The sequence below is a fragment of the Danio rerio genome, chromosome 22, assembly GCF_049306965.1.
Source record: "Danio rerio strain Tuebingen ecotype United States chromosome 22, GRCz12tu, whole genome shotgun sequence".
In the NCBI taxonomy this organism is placed as follows: domain Eukaryota; kingdom Metazoa; phylum Chordata; class Actinopteri; order Cypriniformes; family Danionidae; genus Danio; species Danio rerio.
In genome coordinates, this window is record NC_133197.1 from 1,690,699 (window position 1) to 1,712,580 (window position 21,882).

General features: G+C 39.1%; 2 protein-coding genes across 5 annotated transcripts in view; both read left to right on the plus strand.

Annotated features, from left to right (window-relative positions):
• The first annotated feature begins 1,866 nt into the window (after positions 1 to 1,866).
• LOC100535941 (uncharacterized) lies at positions 1,867 to 8,494 on the plus strand. 4 transcript variants are annotated; one of them, XM_073936878.1, is made up of 5 exons: positions 1,867 to 2,106; positions 3,077 to 3,173; positions 3,313 to 3,368; positions 3,472 to 3,807; positions 5,057 to 8,494. In XM_073936878.1, exons 4-5 carry the CDS (start codon positions 3,624 to 3,626, stop codon positions 6,034 to 6,036), a joined length of 1,164 nt encoding a protein of 387 aa, XP_073792979.1. In that variant the 5' UTR covers positions 1,867 to 2,106; positions 3,077 to 3,173; positions 3,313 to 3,368; positions 3,472 to 3,623; the 3' UTR covers positions 6,037 to 8,494. The 4 variants fall into 4 exon arrangements, with proteins under 4 accessions (XP_073792979.1, XP_073792978.1, XP_073792977.1 ...); XM_073936877.1 differs by having other exon boundaries at positions 1,867 to 1,893; XM_073936876.1 differs by lacking the exon at positions 3,313 to 3,368.
• Positions 8,495 to 11,260: 2,766 nt separating this feature from the next.
• Positions 11,261 to 21,882, plus strand: part of LOC101883008 (uncharacterized) — a 28,661-nt gene continuing 18,039 nt past the window's right edge. Inside the window, exons 1-5 of the mRNA XM_068216517.2 lie at positions 11,261 to 11,308; positions 12,029 to 12,132; positions 12,414 to 12,476; positions 15,296 to 15,658; positions 19,387 to 20,111. Of these exons, the coding sequence (XP_068072618.2) occupies positions 11,262 to 11,308; positions 12,029 to 12,132; positions 12,414 to 12,476; positions 15,296 to 15,658; positions 19,387 to 20,111 (1,302 nt within the window). The 5' untranslated portion in view covers position 11,261. The remainder of the gene's footprint in view (positions 11,309 to 12,028; positions 12,133 to 12,413; positions 12,477 to 15,295; positions 15,659 to 19,386; positions 20,112 to 21,882) is intronic.

Here is a 21,882-nt window from a genome sequence, read left to right on the forward strand (position 1 = left end):
GAAACGCTGGAGAGGCCGTTCTCATTCTGAAACGCTGCTGCTCTGTCTCAGTGTGGATGAGGGAAAACGGAGACATCTGAAAACGGAGGCGGGGCTGCCGACATTCGCCTATCTGATTGGGGCTTTTGTGTCATTGCGTATCCTTCCCTTATTCGTCAAGTCCCTATCACATGACTATAACACATGACTTTAACGCTATCGGAAGACAGTACTGTAAACAACAACATGGACACAGAAATGGGAGCGTTGTTTGCACTATTGTCTGTTTTAGGCGCTATTGTGCAGTTATTCGTTACGTTTAGTAACAACTCAACCTCGTCGTCTGTCCACAAAAATACCTCTCTTGCTTTCTTTGCCATCGCGTTTATTGTTCAATCGGCATTTGTTGACTAACAATAACCAAATGCCGAGCGAGATGCATGCTTCCTGTTTATATTAGAACGCGCATGCCCAGAATGCTTGAATGGTCATGTGATATATGTTTTTGGTGGCATAATGTGGACGGAGATATGTTCAGAAACGCTAGGTGACATGCTAGTATGGACCCGGATTGCTTTTGATCTAAAATGCCGTTTTAAAACTAAAACGCACTAGTGTAAACGCGGCCTGAGTCCGTTGCTTACTAATCAATCGATTAGATGAAAACGCAAAACATTTCAGAGTTAGTTTAAGCAGTGATATGTTCTCCTCTCTCTTCTCTGAAGTAGAACCAGAAAGAGGAATATAGGCTGCATGTTGTGTTCATCCAATAGAGAGAAAGGAGAGTTCAGCTCATTATAGAGCTGTGCTGGATAATACCATAGTTAATTTCAGGAAATCGGTAGGATTTTGATAGACTGCTTGTGATACTTCACATATTCACGTGCGTAAACAAAATTCCAATTAAGAGTTCATTTAAAGCTGGGTTTATCCGCCATCATCAAAGGAGACGGGATGGGAAGCGCAACATTTTTGTCTATTATTAAAAGTTTAGAGATAAACTTGTTTATCTCAGGAGTTTTCCTAAATGACCCTGCTGAAAAATCCAGCTTAAACCAGCCTAGGCTGCTTGGCTGGTCGACCAGGCTGGTTTTAGAGGGGTTTTGGCAACTTCCAGGCTGGTTTTCAGCCATTTCCAGCCTGGTCTTAGCTGGTCAGGCTGGGAGATGAACAGCTAAAACCAGCTTGACCAGGCTAGCCAAGCTGGTAGTCCAGCCAAAACCAGCTATATCCAGTTTAAACCAGGCTGGTCAAGCTGGTTTTAGCTGGATTTGGCTGGTCATTTTCTAGCCTGACCAGCTAAGACCAGGCTGGAAATGGCTGGAAACCAGCCTGGAAATAGCCAAAATCCCTCTAAAACCAGCCTGGTCAACCAGCTAAAACCAGCCTAGGCAGGTTTAAGCTGGATTTTTCAGCAGGGGAGACGGTGAAAGTAAAGATTACCTTGAAAATCTTTAAACAGGCATAAACACATTATGGGAGTTCATTTGCTGAAATTTAAATTAAAATCTGTTTTATGTTTGGTGAAACGTATGTTTGTAATGTTTTTGTGCGTGTTATATTAAAAAGAGGGAGAAGAAATCGATGTATGAATGATGTAATGTTTAAATAATGTTCCGTTAAAAACGCGTGAAGGTCATGTGACCATCATGAAAAACGCAGCATCTAAGTTCTCACAGAACGCGTTTTTTTGTCTCTTGCGGTCTTCCGAATTCGTTTTCCCGAGGTGACCTGGCAAGAGCAGTCTTTATAAGAACGCAAGTCCGTTATCTGCCTTCTTGAAAACGAGAATCAGCCACTGTTTTGGTTTGTCGGTGTATTTTTCTTTTGTTTGTCGCTTTAATCGACGACGTTCCTTTGCGCCCGCCCCGCTGTGATGACGCGTTCACTCAGCGTCGAGTCTTCAGAGCTGAGGTGAGTCATTCACGCCCATTCTCGTGTTTACACAACAATAAAACACACTTTACAGTTTATTAAAGCGACAATCTGCGACTAGTTTCTGCATTGAGTTCACCTCTATCTGTGTGTCTGCTGACCAAAACAATACAGCAGGCAGAGAGGAGCTCTGAGAGGACACTATGAGTGAATGTGTTTGAGTTTATCTGTGTTAGTGTGTAGTTTTTACAGGTTTGTGTTCGTTATGTTGTAAAGTATGATCTGTAAAGTGAGATAATAAGAATCTACGATGGCAATTACAGTAACTTTGATGCTCTTTATGTTTTAAAGGGTTTTGTGATTTCCCAGTTTGTGTACATAGCACATAGGCTACATGCTAACAGTCGAAATACTGAATTGATATGAATACTTCTTATTTAGACTAGATATTGATATAAATGTGGTTAAAATAGTACGATAATATGTTTGTCCTGCAAGCGATTAGTGTAAAATTAGCTGATCTTAAATGGATGTTTTTAATCTGAGGCTCATCGATATTATCAGAGCTGCTCCTCTTTATTTCACATCAAAGGTTCCTGTTTTTACTTCAATCATTATACTGATATTTTTTAGAGCTACATATTGACACTTTAAATTAGGCATGGGACGATAACTATTTTCAAGGTATACCCCAGTTGGAAAAGGTCAAGGTTTTAAAACCGATTCCAACCAATTCTGTTCCTAAGGCATGTAAGATTTTTTGTTTGTTTGTTTTGTTTTTTAAGACAACAGTATCTCCAGCAGAAAAGATATCTAAAGATGCCATATTAAATCATAAAAAAGTCTGTTTTTGATACAAACGAAGGCCGCACAAGTCAATAATTAGTTTAGCCTGACATAATTAATTTTCCAAAATATTTTAAATGTTTCTCAAAATAAAACATACTGTTCAAAAGGGGAAAAAGTTTTTGTGATTAGAACATTTAAAAAATAATTTTTTAAACATTTTAGAACAGAATTCACAATACCGTGATTTTTTTATCCAAGGTTTTATACCATCAGAATCATATACAGGCCCATGCCTACTTTAAATACATTTCATGATGTTAGCTGACTTAGATCACATATTGTGTCACCTACATGATGTAGTTATAAATGATTTATTATACCAATCAGTGTAAATTAATCAAATTTCTCTGTTTATTGCTCTGAACTCCATCAGTGAAAGACAAAGACAAAGAGTTTATTGAAGGACAGTGAGAAGATGAGTGATCCAGAACCCTGCAGAATTAAACAGGAAGAGACTGAAGAACTAATAGGTTTGTGTTTATTCATTACTCTTCAATAATGAGGCTGAACAACAGTGAGGTTATTAATCTTTAAGCACTTCATCAGTTTTAGTTCTGTCTCATATCACTTTTCATTTATCTTAACATTTTTTGTGTGTGTGTGTTTTAGAATATGGCATGCTGTTTTTTTAATGAAGTACAGTTAAAACTTTAAAACTGTCCAGTGTAAGTGGCTGTATCAGATATCTCCCTTTATACAATTAAAATCTAGCCCTAATGGTCACTAAAATCCAGCTCTTAAAATGTAACCAATTTACTTAATTTTCAGATGTGGTGGTAAAGGAGGAGAGCGAAGAACTGAGTGAAGATGAGGAGAAACATGTCAAGAGTGAAAATGAAACTCACACAAACACTGAACATAGGTGCACCTGCACTCAGTGTGGAAAGAGTTTTGGGCGAAAATACGGTCTCATAGTTCACATGAGGATCCACACTGAAAAGAAACCTTACAAGTGTTCACGCTGCGACAAGAGATTCAGTAAGTCGAAACATCTGAGAGCACACAAGAAGATTCACACTGGAGAGAAACCGCATCACTGCATTGATTGTGGGAAGAGTTTCAGGGATACATTTACTCTACAGAGACACGCAAAACAATTTCACGGTAAGTAGATCATCTAAATATCCAGCCCTTCCAGGTCGTAATAGTTAAGATTGTCAACTTTAATTCTCATGCATCAAATTTGAGCACCAAAATGTTCTATTATTATGCCTCGCTAAAAAGAGATGGGATGTCCAGTGTTTCCTCTAGGATTTTTTCCAGCTGTGGCGGCAGACTCTGTTGGCCATTTTACACAGATCTACCACTACATGTGGCGTTATTTCATTGACAAATGTCATGGGCGCAGTATTAAGTCGAGATCGCATTCATGTAATAGACTACGAGCATGTCAATCTCTGCTTGAGCGCAGATTTCGTCTGTTCGTGCACAAAACTTCTTGCGCATCCTCAAAAATATGCTGCTTAAGTGCAGATTTTCTTGTGCGCCCTCAAATAAGCGCGGCTGAAGTGTGATTTAGTGCGTTTATGTACCGAGTATGTCTCCAACATTTATTAGATTTGCTAGGAATATTTATGAATGTTTCTGATTGACTTGCGGAGTGGACCGCGGCATTAATGTGTCCTGAAGTAAAGTGAAGCGGCTATAAACTCCAGCAAGATAAAGTCATTATATGCAGAGCCACAGACCTTTATCTATAAATAAAGTATAATTGGTGAAGAAGGAGCTGAGCTCCCCCCGGAGGAGCTGGACGAATTGTCTGGGGATAGGGAAGTCTGGGGTTCTCTCCTAAGACTGCTGCCCCCGCGACCCGGCCCCGGAAAAGCGGCAGAAGATTAATGAATGAATGAGGATGAATGAATAAAGTATGATTATGGAAACTGTGTTCATCATAACTGAAAGCTACGACGTGTTTGCTGGTCTCACGCACCTGTCAGTCAGTCAGCACGTCACTTTAAAGGGTTAAACAGCACGCACAGCACTACTACGGTCACAGAAAAGTTTGCGCTGTTATTATTCACTTACCTTTTCATACGTTTTCGGTGCGATTTGTAACCTGCTATTTAAAACACGACAGAATATTTTAAATAAGAAGCTGTAATGTAGCCGTGACGGGATGAATTTTGGTGTGGCGCCCCACCACGGAAGAATGAATGTAGAGGAAACCATGGATGTCTGTATATGTATCTGAAGTGTATTTAATTTTCACGTTTTATCAACATATCGGAATAAAGGGCCTACAATATAACTGTGAAAATCTTGAGCTTTCAGTTTCAAGAGTTGTGGATTGTGGATCTCCTGTTTCGTTCTCGACTGATCACATGTCTGCTCTTTGTTTTTATTTATTGTTCAGAGATGACTGAATCCATGAAGGTCCACCTCAATGTTCGCACAAAGATGAAGGGTTTTTTATGCTCTCTGTGTGGGAAGAGTTACAGTTGTCGAAACAGTTTAAAAATCCATCAGATGATCCACACTGGTGAGAAACCTCACAAGTGTTTACACTGCGGCAAATCATTCAGTCAGCTACACACCCTGAAGGCACATGAGAGCATTCACACTGGAGAGAAACCGTACACATGTTCCCAGTGCGGGAAGAGATTCAGACAACCATCAAACCTTTATCAGCACAAGATGATCCACACTGGAGAGAAGCCGTATACATGTACTCAGTGCGGGAAGAGTTTCAGGCAATCATCAAACCTTCATCAACACATGATCGTCCACACTGCAGATAAAACACACGAATGTGATCAATGCGGGAAAACATTTTCAACGCTTTCAGTGCTGAGGATCCATCTTAGAGTTCATACAAAGGAGAAACCGTACTCATGCTCTGAGTGTGGGAAGAGTTTTACAGTGCAGTCGCAGTTCACAGCACATCAGAAGATGCACACTGGCGTGAGAGAGTTTGTGTGCTCTGAGTGTGGGAAGACTTTTATTACAGCAGGAGGATTGAAACAGCATCAGATGATCCACACTGGAGAGAAACCTTTCAAGTGTTCGCACTGCGACAAGAGTTTCGGTCGCTTGCAAAAACTGAACATACACCAGAGGATTCACACTGGAGATAAACCGTATACATGTACTCAGTGTGGGAAGAGTTTCAGTCACTCACCAAGCCTTCATCATCACCTGCTGATCCACACCGGAGAGAAACCTCACAAATGTGATCAATGCGGCAAAACATTTTCGAGGCTTCCAGGACTGAAGGACCATCTTCGACTTCATACAAACGAGAAGCCTTATTCCTGTTCTGAGTGTGGAAAGAGCTTTACATCGCGGTTGTATTTAAGGAGACATCAGAAGGTCCACACTGGTGTGAGTGAGTAATACGTGCTGGGAGTGTAAGAAGACTTATATTACAACTGGGAGCTTGAAACGACACCAGAGGATTCACACCAGAGAGAAACCTTACACAAGTACTGAACATGGGAAGAGCTTCACAAAATTTAACCCTTAGGCCGTACTTACACTAGGTACAGTTGCCTCAAACTGGGCCAAAGCACGCTTGTCCTCCCTCCCGTCTCCTCCGACGGCCCGCACTCACACCACAATCTGGCCTGGGCACGCTTGCGTCATCGATGCTGCGCTGTTCAGTGAGAAGCGCTCTCTCACTCAGCAGCACAGTGGAGATTTCTCTAGTTATATCGTGTCAGTCGTTTGATATGCAGTGACATGCAGTCAAATATTTCGCCAAACAGTCCTTAGGGATGCGGTGACTCGCAGTCATATTTAAACAATCATAAAGCCCTCGTGCTGCAGGAATGAGGAGGTCTTCTGAAGGTGCGCAGCTGTGGTTTATTGAGGGGTTTGCGTCTTTAATAAACTACGGCAGTTTGCGTTCACTGAACAGTAAGAATGATTAATAAATCCATATGAAACAGCCCCTTAAAGTCACGTCTCACTTCAGTTTCGGGCTTTTTGCACTCACACTACAAAGTACCGCGCCAAAGCCCAAGTGAACCGCGCTCAGGCCCACACCTCTTCCAACCAGGCCAGGGCCGGCCAAGTGAACCGTGCCTGAGCCCGAGCACTCACACTTCTCAAACGATCTGGAAAACAGGCCTGGGCACGGTTCGGATAGCATAGTTTGAGTAGGCCCTTAGATAAATGTGTTTACACTGCTCTGCTACTAGTTCCCGGAGGGCCGGTGTCCTGCAGAGTTTAGTTCCAACCATAATCACGCTTGAATACACTGATTAAGGTCTTAAACCTGTCCCCAGGTCTCTACACTGGCTCCCAGTTGTATTCAGAATACATTTTAAAGTATTATTACTGGTCTATAAATCACTAAATGGCCTAGGACATCACTACATTACAGATGATCACTCAGATCATTAGGATCTGGTAAACTAGAAATTACAGAAGTTGGGTCGAAGCAGGGTGAGTCCTCTTGGCCACTGCACGATCGAGCACTGAACAACTACCGACAGATCGCACATCAGGTTTTATCATCACATTTTTATCTGTTTTTATTTCTTATACATGTTTCTCTTGTTTATGTAAAGCACTTATCTGTGTTGAGTTATATTTGTTTATGAAATGTGCTTAAGAAATTAACTTGCCATTCTTGAAACTTTTGGCATACTTGTAACTTACAGGCTGATGTGTTGAGGCAAGTTAGAGCTAAACTCAGCAGGGACACCAGCCCTCCAGGACTGAGATTGGTGATCCCAGCTCTAGAGCAGGGATCAGCAAACTTGTTCCTGGAGGTCCAGAGTCCTGGAGATTTTAGCTCCAACTCTAATCAAACACACCTGAACAAGCTAATCAAGGTCTTACTAGGTGTACTTGAAACACCCAGGCAGGTGTGCTAAAGCAAGTTGGAGCTAAACCCTGCAGAGTCCTCAGCCATCCATGACCGAGATAGGTGACCCCTGCTCTAGAGAGTTCCTCTAAGGCCCTAACACCAGACTTGGTGTGGAAGCCGGTGCTTGGCCCATTATGTTGTCTTGCTTGGTCAACCTGCATTCTGGAAATTGGTGCCTGCAAAGCACGGTCAATGCGTCAGTCAGCCACTGTGAGTTCCCCCCTCCTCCTTAGGCAAACCTGTCTTCCATACCAGGTAAACATCATACCCCAGGGATGTCCAAACTTGGTTATGGAAGGCTGGTGTTTTGCATATTTTAAGTCCAACCCAAACTAAACGAACTGAACCAGCTAATCAAGCTCTTTTTAGGTATACTTGAAACATCCAGGCAGGTGTGTTGAAGGACGTTGTAGCTGAACTATGCAGGACACCAGCCCTCCAGGACCGAGTTTGGACACATCTGTCTTACTCATGTGCAGTACTCCTCCTGGATAGGGAGAGTCCAAATGTGTGTGTTTTCACAAGGGTTCCCCAATTTGGGTACTGAGGGGACTTCTTTTTTTTATGACTGGAACGCTTTCCCAATGTACGTTGTATCATAAAAATCTCTAGTTTTACGACTTGACTTAGGCATGCAAAAACAAATAAACTAATAAAACAACAACAATCAATTTGTTTAATAAAATTTTAACCAGCTTTAGGACAAAGAAACAGCATCTAAATTTCTAAAGCAGTTTCATTGTGGGATTCAGATCAGCTTATAAATGGAGTTCCTCACCAAACAACATTATCTGAAGCTTTTATTATTGTGGGCCTGTGTCATCTTCTTGATAAAATTCATGCAATTATGTGAAGTATCAAAATACAAAGCATGTTTTTTTTTAATTTATAATTTATATTCACAGTCTGTGTTTGGTAGTTTTAATAAATAAAAATATTAAAAGGAAATTTAGACGTTTAATAAAAGTTTGGCAATTGTAGATTTGTGTTTTATTTCAACAAAGTTATTTGCAAAATAAAAACAGTCAAAATGTCCGCCTCTGCAGTTCAAGAGTTAAACTGGTTCTTGGTTATTTTTAATCTATACACTTACTAAACTTAATACGTTTGTTGTTTTTGAATATTTTTTCTATTTTGGTAAATGTAGTTACCATAGGAATCAGCCATAAATTACGAATTACAAATCTGTCAGCCATAAATTACGTTTGCTTTTTAAATTTTTAAGTGCCATATATATAGTATTAAATCTTGCACGAGATTAAGGCGATTTTTGTCTCTACATTAGACATTATGTAATTTTTTTTGATTGTCGTGTTTATTTATTTCTTATTTATTTATATTTTTTATTAACAAGAACCAGCATGTACAGTTTTCTTATTCAATAAAATCACTTTACATATCTTATTAAGAATGAAATAAGTGAGAAAAAAAGGGAAATTGAAGAAAACAAAATGAGGAGAGGGTACATAATTATCAAATTAATTAACTTTCAAATTACATACAAATATATTGCGCACATTTTCTAATTTTAGTTATTAACAAGAGTTTTAATGCACTTTTACTACAGGAAATGCATATATACAAACCTTTTTATGTAAAATTGGTAAAGGAGCAGCATATACTAATTGTTTTAATTGCTTTTCTATTTTTAGACTTGGAAATCACTTTTATATACATTTGAATCTCTTTTTCTAGCACCATGAAGAAAGGTTTGCTTTTGGCAAACTTGGATTTATGTACACTGAAAAAAAATAAATCCGTAAAATTTGCGATAAAAAAATGGCAGCTGTGGTTGCCAGTACTTTACCGTTAAAAATACGGTTCAAACCGTAATAGTAATTTCTCGTTTTTACAGTAAACTACCGTATCTCATAATTTTATAGATGTTCTATGTCTGTATCTTGAATTAGCAACATCTACACATATATTGTTACATGGCATGTTAACAGCCATTTGCTAGTGGAGATGAGTAAGATTCATAATGAACCGACGCTCATCACAAACAACTTTTCCCACAAGCAGAAAAATATATAGGTGCATAGAAGGTGCTCAGTGTCATTCTCACAGCTACTAAACACCAGTACGGTGACACGCATAAAATAAAAGTCATTAAACAAGCATTGTTTATCAACATTAGATGAAACATAAATCTCTATTGTACATAGCTGATGGGGAAACAGCTAAAAAGATCCACAGTAATGTCAACAAAAAGCATATAAAGTGATGTGCCATGCAGGCGATTCTGGGAAAGTCAAGTTACGGTTATTCGCTGTATATATTAAGGAAACATACCGTTAAACAGGTTATGGATTTTCACTGTAGCATTTTTACAGTTTTTTACCATTGAAATCACGGTCATCTTTTACATGTGAAATTTACCTAATAATTAAATAAAGTTTAAAATAAAACAGGCATCTTTTAAAGAGCGATCCTTAACATAATAACCCAAAATCACATGTTTATAAGATAAGGAAAAGGATTTTAAAATATTATGAGCAATAAAAGCTTCAACATTTATCCAAAAGAGTTGAGTATATTGGCTAGACCAAAATAAATGTGAAATAGTTTCATTAAAGCTTTCACAAAAACAGCATTCTAACTCAGTATCAATGTTAAATATTTGTAGAAATAGATTTGTAGAATAAACTCTATGAAGTAATTTAAATTATATTTCTTTAGCCTTATTTGTAATTTAAAAAACTAAGGTAATATTACTATTAATATTAATATTATTATATTATTATTATTATTAATATATTATTAAAGATATTGTTCCAGTAAAAAAACAACACAAAGTATAGACATATTTTCATTTTAAGATTAAATATCTAATTTTGTGCCTATTAAGCTTAAATCCAGAGAAACAGATAAAACCAACTGAGGTTTCTTCAGGTTTAGGAGGACCAACAGAAAGTGCCGATGTACATGCACTGCCTTTGCACAGCATATGTGTGCCAGCAGGTATCGCCCCCCTTAGTATTGTAAATTCCTGTAATGTAACAGGAATTTTGTATCTTGCCAAGAATTCTGTAAATGTAAATAAAGTTCTGGCATTATCAAATAATTTATTAACTAATAATAGTTTATCAATTATTAATAGCCCGTTGTTAAACCAATTGTTTAAGAAAAGTGGCGTATTTCTATACTAGATATTGGCATTATTCCAAATAAGAAGGCTATTTGGGGAGAAGTTGTGTTTATAAATAAGCCTCCATTTTGTAAGCACTTGTTGGTGAAATTTAGAGTTTGATTGGGAGTTTTTCAATTTCAGAATTACACAATAAAAGAAATTCCAAACCACCCATATGAGAGAAAATAAAACGGAGGATAATATTCCAGATAGAAGAAGTATTTATAAGAAATTGACTTATCCAATTAATTTTTAAACACCATTTATGGAGTTAAAATCAGTAAAGCTTAGACCGCCCTTGTGATAAGAATTTAGCATTGCTGATTTTTTTAATATAATGAATTTTGTTTTTGCAAAGGACTTTTGTCAACATTCCAATTAGTTTGTGTGTTTATCAACTGAAATGGGCAGCATATAACAATCTAGAAATACCTTCTGCTTTAGTGAGCAGAACTCTACCTTTCATTGATAGATCTCTTTGTAGCCAATGGTTTGTGTTTTTTCAATAATCGGAAGAAAATCGGAAATACATCTACTTTTATCATCTTTAATTGTTTTAATTCCCAAATATTGTCGCGTTTATTGACGACGCTCCTTTGCGCCCGCCTTGTCTTGATGACGTCAGCACCGACGCGTTCATTCAGCGTCGAGACTTTCTTGCGGTGAGTCGATGATTCTTTTTTCATCTTTAAAAAACACAGTTTGCTATTTATTAAAATCTGCGACTAGTTTCTGCATTGAGTTCACCTCTATCTGTGTGTCTGCTGACCAAAACAATACAGCCAGCAGCTCTGAGAGGACAATATGAGCTCTGTGTCTGTGTATTTTTTACAGGTTTGTGTTCGTTATATTGTAAAGTGTTATCTGTAAAGTGAAATAATAGGAATATACAGCGGCAATTATAGTGAATTTGATGTAGAAAACTTGAAATAAATACTTTTAGGTGCTCTTTGTTTTAAAGGGTTTCATGATTTCCCAGTTTAGCACATAGGCTACATGCTAACAATCAAAATACTTGATTGATATGAATACTTCTTATTTAGACTAGATATTGATATAAATGTGATTAAAATAGTACACTAGTATGTTTGTCCTGCAAACTATTAGTGTAAAATTAGCTGATCCTGAATGGCTGTTTATAATCTGTGGCTTATCAATATTATCAGAGCTGCTGAAATCCTCTATTTCTTATCAAAGGTTTCTGTTTTCACTTTAGTCATTATGCTGATGTCTTCAGATCTACATATTGACACTTTAAACTAATTTAATTGATGTCAGCTGACTTTAATAGCATATTGTGTCACCTACAGGATATAACACATGATGTTTTGTTTCCTCAATCAGTGTAAATGAATCAGATTTCTCTGTTTGTTCCTCTGAAGCTCTGCCGCCATCAGACAAAGACAGAGTTTATTAAAGGACAGTGAGAAGATGAGTGATCCAGAACCCTGCACAATTAAACAGGAAGAGACTGAAGCACAAATAGGTTTGTGTTTGTTTATTCATCACATTAATAATCAGGCTGAAGGACAGTGAGGTATCTTTAAGCACTTCTTCAGTTTTAGCCATATCACTTCATTTATCTCAACATTTTTTGTGTTTAAGAATATGGCATGCTGTTTTTCAACAAAGTTAAAACTTTAAAATGTTTTAGTCTCAGTGGCTAAATCATATCTTCCATTATACCTCTATATACCTTTAAAAATCTAGCCAAAATGGCCACTACATTCTAGCTCTTGAGATGTAATTTATTTACTTAATTTTCAGATGTGATCCTGGAGGAGGAGAGTGAAGCACTGAGTGAAGATGAGGAGAAACATCATGTCAAAAGTAAAAACTGAAACTCACACAAATGAGAATGTTAATTAATTACTCTTCAATATTGAGGCTGAACAACTGTGAGGTTTAAGCACTTTAGCAGTTTTAGTTTAGTTTTAGTTTCATATTACCTGTACTTTTATCTTAAGATTTGTTTGAAACATTAGTCCCAACTAAATAAACTTCACCACCAAAACACTGTTTTTATTACAGTTAGTCAGATTAAACAGTAAAACTATATATTTTTTATGTTAGGGTTGTCCACTTTCTGAAATTGGATCTTAATACCTGGTTTAGAGCCCTGAGTCAGTCTGTTGTTTGTTTTTAACCCACTCCTGCTTGAATATTTTTTGGTGTAAGTGTTTGTGTTCACACCAGCCCACTTCCACAGACAATAGCCCCTTTCTTGGAACGACTTTACCGGTAAATTCACAAAAGGGGAGGACGTTACGAAATTTTCCCGGAAAGGACCGTTCACACATCCATTCCAAAATACCGGTAATTCTGACATCATTAACCAGAAATGAGCTCTAAACGGCTGTGCTTGTATTTGTAAATATTAGACTACATTACAAACTCTGTGGATGGATCAGTGTTGTGAACAACTTCCATGAAAACATGGAGGAACACTTTCGCATGTGGAGATGTTCATAATATGTGTGTGCTGGCGCTTCATGTGCACACATGTTACATCTTGAAGGTAAACAAACAACGGCATATCATAAGCATCTTATCGATAATTTATTACACAGTTGGCATTAAGAAGGAACATATAAACGTTATCTGACTAACCTCTAGCAGCTAAATGTGTCTGGAAAAATATTTACAGGCTCATACGCTCATATATTTTCATAAACCATGCGTCTGACTTCTGATTGGTTAAAGTAGATGTGTTACGTCAGCGCGTTCTAGACGTGAACATGCTATTTCCGGCAATCTTCCTTCTATGTTCACACGGCGCAGCATTCCGGCAAATTACCGGTAATGTTACAACTTCTCTTTCCGGAAAAAAATAGCCGGAATGAATTTACCGGTATTTTCAAAAAGGGCCTGTTCACATATACAGACCTTTCCAGAAAAGTTCTTTATGTGTGAGGGGCTTTTCTATCTGAGTTTTTTAAAAATGTACACACATTATTAGATTTAATATTAAATCAAGTTAACTACCAGAACAACATGCTTAAAATGTGGAAGAAGTAGGACCAATAATCTGATTTGACCAAGTAGGACATGTTCTTGGATTAACATCTATGTTGATCGTAAAACAACACTCCAATCAGCCAATCAGAATAGAGGAATACATTAACAGTTTGTCAAGTTTAGGCAGAGCTTAAGTTGTGCTGGAACACGCTGTAACCAATTTGAATTAAAATGAGCACCTCATTTTACCGATCCCCCTTCTTAACTGCCCTTCTCCCCCGTCCGCTGTTCACTTTCACTTTCTTCCACGACTCTCCAATCCTGTTTACTCTTCCTGTTACTTTTCACTTTCGTCCTCCGTCCGCGACACCCCTCCAACCCTCCGTCATCCGCTGTCGCGTCATCCAGGTGGATGCTGCACACTGGTGGTGGATGAGGTGAACTAACCCCCCACCCCCCCCCCCCCACCCCCCCCCCCAAACTGTCTGAAGGTATTTGAGTGTCCAGAATGTTACAATATGTTATGTATATAGACAGCAGGATGGGAGGATGTGACAGACCATGTATGGTTTGTAGTGTATGACGGCATTGTTGTGCGCATGCATGTGAAGTAAAGGAAGCACAGTGAAAACCTGCGTGTCTGAGATTCATTGATATATAGAGTGATAGTTGAGAATTAGAGTTAACTAAGCATAAACACAGAAAAGCACTTTATAAATGTAAGGAAATATTGTTATCCAACTATCATTCCCCTCTGTTTTTGAAAGCAATTGACACTTATGGTTGGGTTTAAGAGGAATAGGTATGGATTACATTTTCCAACAAAAAATGTTAAAAAGTATTACTCCAGGATTGCATTGTACTTGGCAAATCATGAAATAAAAATATAACATTATTTAACATTATATATAACATTAACATTAATAAAACAACTAAATGACAGCTAATTTCAGTTTTTTTAAAATGACAAACAGATATCTGTTAAAGTTAATAAGCAAAAGCACAATATGAAGTACCTTTAACGTATTAAATCAACACATAAACAACTAATACAATAGGCTAAAATGTTCACAAGTTATTGCAAAAATGTAAATAATGGCCTACTAAAAAATAAATCAACAAATTCTTACACCATTTGAACATTCACTCAAATGCTCATGAATACGAGCGCTTGTGTGTTTTGCTGAGATGTTTAAGTAGTCAAATGTTTTGGTGCCTCAGCTTTTATTGACCTTATTCTAAAATGCGGAAGTGCGATTGTTTTCGCGATTGTCTTAGAACTTCCGTTTCAGTCGCCTATGGGGGAAATGACAAGGAATAATAAACGGCAAAAAACGGTCAAACTACTTGCTCTACAAACAAATGTTTGCATGACTATACAGACCAAGTAGAATAATTTAACAAGGAAATATCAGTTTACAACATCAAACAGCAAAACGAGCAGTTTTTAATGTCTAAAAATGAATGGATGTGAATGAGACAGGAAGTCTCGTGCCAAAAAGATTCAAATGGCAGCGCCCACTCGTCTGCGGAGAAAAAGGTGAATACCACAATTTAAATATAAACACTGAACTCGTGTTAAACGCCTAACCTTTTTTAACTTTATTTTGAATTATTTTAGATTACAATCTATCCTTGCGCACTGTCTACTATAACCCACTATAATGAGACGTATTTACTTTTTTTTTCAGATGTGAAGGAGGAGAGTGAAGCACCGAGTGAAGATGAGGAGAAATATCATGTCAAAAGCGAAACTGAAACTCAGTCAGACATGGAACAAAGTGTTTTAATGAACAACACAGCTGTAAACAATTTCATCTGCACTCAGTGTGGAAAGAGTTTCAGCCGCAAGTGCAGTTTCAGTCTTCACATGAAGACCCACACTGGAAAGAAACCTTACAAGTGTACACAGTGCGACAAGAGATACCGAAATTCAAGACATCTGAGATCACACATGAAGAGTCACCCTGGAGTGAAACCGTTTCACTGCATTGATTGTGGGAAGAGATTTGCAGATTCAACTTCTCTACGAACACATGCGATAACATTTCATAGTAAGTTGATCGTCTACAGATCCAACCCTTCCAGGTTTTGTTATTAAGGTTAATTGTGGAGTTTATAACATATTTAAAGGGGTTGTATAATGTGACTTGATGTCTTTATATGAGATCCATAAAGTCTCAAACACTAACGCTTCAATGCCAAAGAGATATTCTTGCTCTTGATATTGAAATGCTCTCAGTTTTTATTATTTCTGGTGAAACTGGTGAATTTAATGCGTCCCTCGACTCGATAATGTAAACTGCACAGATTTAAGGCCCTGGTATACTTTAAATAAGTTATTTGAGGCTAAAAAGAAGTTTGAATACACTGTTTTTAAACCTTCAGACACCCTCCGCTGGAACAAATGGGTCACAATGCTCAACTAGCCTTCTAAACGCAACATGATTGGTGACTGAGGGAAGAGTTGAAACAGCGGCACACCTTATTACTTTTTATTTGTCATAGGTCTCAAACTTGATTCCTAAAGGGCCGCCACTCTTCAAAGTTTTGCTGTATTTGTAATTAAAGACACCTGATCCAACTAATGAAGGTGTTTAAGACTGATAGAAACTATTAAGCAGGTGTGTTTTGGAGCTAATCTGTGCAAAGCTGTGGGAACTGTGTTTGAGACGATTGCCGTAAACAATCACTGAATAAAACGATGTTTAGAATTTTATTAATTTTAGGTGTGGATGCATCTGTTCCAGCTCTGCTACTTGACCCTCCAGTTTATTCATGTTGCTATATTTTGGTATTGTAGTGCTAGATATTTTTTTTAAACTGCATGAATATGAAGCCCCGATTGCATATTTTTCATAGATCAATGGCAGCTCAACAAGTGTATGGACTCCAAGTAGGGGGTGTAACATAAAGGGGTGTAACTTGTAGTAAGTTAGAGAGGCATTTAGCAACTCCACCATGCACCTCACTGACTCTTAATCCATTTTGTCATGACGGCCTACTCTGCGTTACCCCCTGGGGTTGCAAATAACAGTACAACGGCTAGCATGTCATGTATGAAAACCGTTTAAGACCGTACGTTTAAGAACTGTGATTGTTGGGTTTAGGAAGGTATATACATTAATAACTGTGATGGTTTAGGTTTGGGAAGGTGTAGACGTTAATAACTGTGATGGTTGGGTTAAGGTGTAGAGTAGGTGTTGACGTTAATACCTGAGGGTTGGGTTTAAGATTGAGGTAGTTGTAGACATTAATTACTGTAATGGTTGAGTTATGGGTTGGGGAAGGTGTAGACGTTAATAACTGATGGTTTGGGAAGGTGTAGACGTTAATAACTATGATGGTTGGGTTTAAGGTTGGTGTAGACGTTAATAACTGTAATGGTTGGGTTTAGGTATGGAGTAGGTGTAGACGTTAAAGGGTCACGAAACACCAGAACACATGTGTTGATCTGTTGACAGTGGTATATGTGTCCCACACTGCTAAAAACACTATTAGGACGCCTATATTTCACTAAAAAGTGTAAATTGGTTGTTTTTGCGTTATTTCAAGCAAATTCGTACTTCCTGTTTGAAACTAATTTTTGAAGCTGCGTCACGGCCATGACATAATAGCGTATATTCCAGCCTGCAGACTGGACGTCTGTGCCAGAGTGAGTCTTATTACGTCTTACAGTGTGATGCATTAATGCATGAGTAAAGCTTGGTTCAAACCAATCAGCGCGCTCTATTGTGCAACTTCATTACTGTCACAGTGTTTAGACGACATAGACGCCGCGTTGTGTTGGCAAAACAAGCGTGAAGTGTTGCTTTTATAGTTTGCTGCAGTTAAGTTTCGTTTTCATTTTCTCTCTGTGAGAGCTCAGACTCACGTGTGGATTAACAGTGTACGCGACGCTCGACAACAATAACTTACGTGTCTAAGGAGGATTATTGTTTACCTGAGAGCTGTTCTCATCTGCAAACGCTGAGATCCGGATTCGCTTGTAGTCTCCTCTTCATAAAGACGCGGCTCTAGTTGCTGGTGATTGTCCTGTCTCTACAGATTTGGTGAGCAGAGTGAGCGACCAGTGCTCTTTGTTTATTCAGTTTGTTCGTATCGCACAACAACCAAACTTTAACCTTGTGTAGGGTTTTTACCGCATTGTGACCGGAATAAAACACGCGACTTGCTGACGCTACCTGCCGTGTGCATCTAAGTTTCCGGGAAATGCGGAGGTTTTTTCTCTCATTCGCCGTGCGGTATCAAACATTGCATGAAAAATACACGCTTAGAGCAGCTCCTCGAATCAAATATCTCGTTTGTCGCGAGGGACATGAATGAATTCCCTGAATGAAAGAGTCAAACTGCAGTTAAAGTCCAACATTTAATAATTTGGCAAATAATTCGACTACAGATGTCCATGTAGGTTAAACACCATCACTTTCTCCTGTGTGATTGTGTGTATTTTGACTCTGACACTCGCGTGTGCCCAAATAGACACTCCCACACCATCCCACTTTTCTTCCTCTGACACTCCCCCCTAAACAGAACTGGACACGCCCACTTTTCTGACTTTTTCCAAAGTAGAGTTGTGAAAACACCCTGCTGAAACGAGGGGGTTTCATGGCCCTTTAATAACTGATAGTTGGGTTTAGGGTTAGGGTTAGGTGTGGAGTAGGTGTAGACGTTAATAACTGATAGTTGGGTTTAGGGTTGGGGTTGGTCTAGACGTTAATAATGATGATGGTTGGGTTTAGGTGTGGAGTAGGTGTAGACGGTAATAACTGTGATGATTAGGTTTAGGGTTTGGGAAGGTGTAGACGTTAATAATGATGATGGTTGGGTTTAGGGTTGAGGAAGGTGTAGACGTTAATAACGATGATGGTTGGGTTTAGGGTTGAGGAAGGTGTAGACGTTAATAACGATGATGGTTGGGTTTACGTTTGGGGAAGGTGTAGACGTAAATAACCATTATGGTTGGGTCAAGGATTGTGGTAGGTGTAGACAATAATAACTGATGTACAGTGCCATCTTTCCCACAACATAGTTTTGACATGTGAGTCTCAAACTTCGTTTTGCCTCCAATATACTACAAGTTATGTCTCTTAATGTTACCCCTCTCTCTCGCAGTCCGCAGACAGACCCTACTCCAGCTCAAAGGTGTTTATTAGCTAAAACGCACCCCCCAAGAAGTTTGATTTGGCTGAGCTTTTTACACCTGACGAAATGAACTCAAAACAAACTTAGTTTTGGCCTTGTGTTGCTGCTGATCTGACGGCAGTACCAAATTTAACAACATGTTTTCGCTCTAAACCCACTGCTTAAGCTCAGTCGAGTGCTTGTAATAAATCATTCCATGAGAGGATGTCATAGATATGTGTTTATTAGACACGTTTAATCAAAAGAAGCTGTTGAATCCTCTGCTCTGTTTGATTTCCTGATCGTGGCTCTTCCTTGTGGTGTATTTGCAGTTTTCAAAAGAGAGAGCGCCCTCTGGCTTTCAGAGTAGATGTACAATTGATCACAGAGCCTTGTTTGCCTGACAACATGTGCATGAGAATGGCATCTTTGCATTTAAAAGTTGCTTTAATTTCAATTAATTATGAAGCCCTAGATAGACATGACATTGACATTTATGATGCTGTTAGAAACATGTATACATACACCACCCCGATTGTTTTGATACGTATTGTTTCTTGCCAAGTATAAGTGCACATATTTGCAATGAAAACATGCCGATTGATTAATTGTCTGCGTCTTTCACATTTTTCTCTTCTTGTCTTTGATTAATTTTCAGAACAGAGTGAAAACATGAAACTCTACCTCAATGTTCGTTCGAAGAAGAGGCCGTATGTATGCTTATCATGTGGAAACAGTTACAACCATCCAGACAAATTAAAAAAACATGAGGTTGTCCACACTGGAGACAAACCTTTCCCGTGTTCACACTGCGGCAAATCATTCAGCCAGTTAGGAAACCTGAAACTACATGAGAGGATTCACACTGGAGAGAAACCGTACAAGTGTTCACACTGCAGTAAGAGCTTCAATCAGTCTGCAAATCTGAAAACGCATGAGATGATGCACACCGGAGAGAAGCCATTCGCATGTCCTGAGTGTGGGAAGAGATTCAGACACTCATCGCACATGGGTCGACACATGAAGACACACACTGGAGAGAAACCACACGAATGTGAGCAATGCGGCAAAACGTTTTTGACCGTTTCAGAGCTGAAGGAGCATCGTAGGGTTCACACGAAGGAGAGGCCTTATTCATGCTCGGAGTGTGGAAATTGTTTTACACGACTGACAAGTTTAAGAAAACATGAGAAGATCCACACTGGTGTGAAAAATCATGTGTGCGGCGTGTGTGGGAAGGCTTTCATTTCATCTGGAGACTTGATACGGCACAAGAGAACTCACACTGATGAGAAGCCATACATATGTGTCGATTGTGGGAAGAGCTTCAAGAAATTATCATATCTCAGTAAACACTTGAAATTCTGCCCTGGAGGGAAAACGCAAAACTGATCAACGCAGCAAAACATTTTTGAGTGCTTCAGAGCTGAAGAAACATCTTTGAGTTCATACAAAGGGGAAGCCGTAAGGAAGATTTTCGGTCGTGCTGATCGTCAGTGTTTTTTGAGGCGCTTTTCACTATTTGTTGGCATGAGTGTACACTAAATCACTCCCTGACCTTAGATCAGGGATCACCAAACTTGTTCCTGGAGGTCTGGTGTGCAGATTGTAGCTCCAACCCAAATCAAACACACCTGAACAAGTTAATCAAGATCTTACTAGGTATACTTGAAACACCCAGGCAGGTGTGTTGAGGCAACATGGAGCTAAACCCTGCAGGGCACCGGACCTCCAGGATTGAGATTAATGACTCCTGCCTTAGATAATCATATAAGTCATAAAAGAAAAGAGAAATTAATCCATCAAATCTTGATCTTTAATTACTCTCCATATTTACCAGAATGTCTCCCTCCGGCTAACATTTTTGTAGTCACTGTTGAGTTTATCATACAACTCTTAGTGTTCAGACATCAATGAAAAAAGCAGCCCCTCATTCGTCAGGGATGGCGTGAAACTGACATTTCAAGTTGTCTAGATCCTGATGCGCAAGTGTTTCGAAACACTGCACTGAAGCGTGATCCGAAACACCCAGATCATGTAACTAAAACGATTCTAAGCATTAGACATTTCAGAAGCCTTTCAAAACCTGGTGAATCTGCGTTTGATTGGCAGTGTGGGAAGAAAACTCTGTTTTAAGTAGCCTAATAAGAATAATTCCTTTCATTTATATAGCGTTTTTCTGGGTACTCACAGCGCTTTACAAAATGGGGAGGGGGGGAATATCCTCATCCACCACCAGTGTGCAGCATCCACCTGGATGACGTGACGGCAGCCATTTTGCACCAGACCGCACACCACACACCAGCTGATTGGTGGAGAGGAGACAGAGTAATGAAGCCAATCATGATATGGGGAGGGTTAGGAGGCCATGATGGACAGAGGCAGTGGGCAGATTTAGCCAGGATGCCGGGGTTAAACCCCTACTCTTTTTCGAAGGACATCCTGGGATTTTTAACGACCACAGAGAGTTGGGACCTCGGTTTAACGTCTCATTCGAAAGACGGCGCTCACTGAGCAGTATAGAGTCCCCGTCACTATACTGGGGCATAAGGACCCACACATACCACAGGTTGAGTGCCCCCTGCTGGCCTAACTAACACCACTTCCGGGAGCAGCCTAGCTTTCCCATGTGTCTCCCATCCAGGTACTGACCGGGCGCAGCCCTGCTTAGTTTCAGTGGGCGACCATGTGAGAGTTGCAGAGAGCTAGCTGCCATCTGCCTAGTGGACTGTGTGCGTAAACAGACTAACTGCTCTGCAAATAGCCTAGGTTCGACTAATACAAATACTCAGAAATTGTTAATAATGTTACTTTTTTATGACCAAAACAAGACATTTATTCACAAAGTGTTCAGTCAGACCAATGCTAAAACAAAACGCGTTGCAAGAACAGAGCTGATGATCTATAGCTGCATCACCTTGGATCTCTGCATGCTAGTCAGGAACTCTTACCACTTTACTAAAGCACTTGAAACCTCAATTCTACAACGTGGAGTTAGGGTTAGGGCTAACCCTTTTTTTTTTTTTTTTACTCAATTTGTTTAACTGCTTGATTGCTGAAGCTTCCAGAGCAACCAATCTTGGTGCAACTAATCGTTCGAGACTCTTTTGAACAACTTGATTGTTTGGATCAGCTGTGTTTGATTAGGGTTGGA